We start from the raw sequence: 1,204 nt of genomic DNA, 5'->3' as shown, positions 1-1,204 counted from the left end.
AGCAGCCACAGCCGCCGCAGTTGCTGTTGGCTGTTGATAGTATTGTTTGCTGTCATAAGCTACAGCTGGGGCTGTAGATCGAACATAAGAATAGGAATCCTAAAAATTCAAAAGAAAAAAAAGCAAATTTATCCTTTAAGTATATATCTGGGGTAATAGAAGTCATTAGCTGTGTCAAAGAAACAATGTATTTTCTTCTGGTCTACTAAAGCAGATTTAAAAAAATAAAATTCACAGACACAGTGTATACAAGTAAACACATTAAAGAAATTATATTTATATTTACAGATACTTCAGGCCTGAAAACAACCATGATGGTCCTTTTCAGACTTAATACAGGAATTAACCTCAGGCTATTAAATCACTATCCCAACCAAATTAGTTTTGTTACTGAAAAGCAACTACTCTCACTAGTTTTCATAATGACTGTATCAGATTACATTTCTGTAGAATATGAAGCCAAAAACCATCACAGATCTCCACAAACAGTGACTTTCTAAAAACCACAATAAATTCACAAGTTTACAAACACGACCCTATATCGCCTTTAAAAACCCTGGCTTTAGCAATACTTCTCCTGCTTATATTTTTTAGAGTATGAAAGTGGTATTTTTAAAGCTGCCCTTAGTTTTTGGTGTATCAAACAGTCCATTAGGGAACAATATCTAGTCTATAATGGCAAGGCAAGTAGCCCATTTGACACCTCTAGAACTCAGAGGTTGGCTAGTAAGCTTAAAAGGGGAGGGCCTGGAAGCCACAGTACTTCTCTTTCCTGCAGATGTTTCACAAAATCACTTGGAAGTAAGCATCTGTTCATTGTTTATTGTGTGAATGTCTAAATCTTAGCTCCCGCAGCACTAGTGCTGACAATCCTCTATACGGGCTATATGAGACTGCAGTTAACTTCACATTCTATCAGTTTTCACTATTAAGTCATTTGAGTTGCACTCAAACTGTGATTCACAGAAGACAAAAACAGAAACATCACCACATTCTCTTATCCAAACAGGCCAACTCCCTTTAAAGTATCATTTAAAAATCATAGAACAGAAGTAATTTTTTTTGGAACCCACCTGGTAATTCTGTGTTGTAACAGGCGGCGGTGGTGGTGGAGCCTCTTGTTGCCTCTGCGTATAACCATAATCTGTAGCTGTGTGTGCTGTAGGATAGCCTCCATACGCAGCAGCTGTGGCAGGGGGCTGGA

The 1,204-nt window shown here is 38.0% G+C and overlaps 1 protein-coding gene across 1 annotated transcript in view; it reads right to left on the bottom strand.

Moving 5' to 3' along the window:
* ZFR (zinc finger RNA binding protein) overlaps positions 1 to 1,204 on the bottom strand; it is a 43,222-nt gene that overhangs the window by 23,966 nt on the left and 18,052 nt on the right. The window contains 3 exon segments of the mRNA XM_009894228.1: positions 1 to 99; positions 1,074 to 1,198; positions 1,201 to 1,204. The exon segment at positions 1 to 99 is cut by the window's left edge and continues 55 nt beyond it; the exon segment at positions 1,201 to 1,204 is cut by the window's right edge and continues 151 nt beyond it. Coding sequence (XP_009892530.1) covers positions 1 to 99; positions 1,074 to 1,198; positions 1,201 to 1,204 — 228 coding nt within the window.

Source organism: Charadrius vociferus, unplaced genomic scaffold, assembly GCF_000708025.1.
Source record: "Charadrius vociferus isolate BGI_N301 unplaced genomic scaffold, ASM70802v2 scaffold70, whole genome shotgun sequence".
Taxonomy (NCBI): Eukaryota; Metazoa; Chordata; class Aves; order Charadriiformes; family Charadriidae; genus Charadrius; species Charadrius vociferus.
This window is presented reverse-complemented; position numbering and strand designations above follow the sequence as displayed.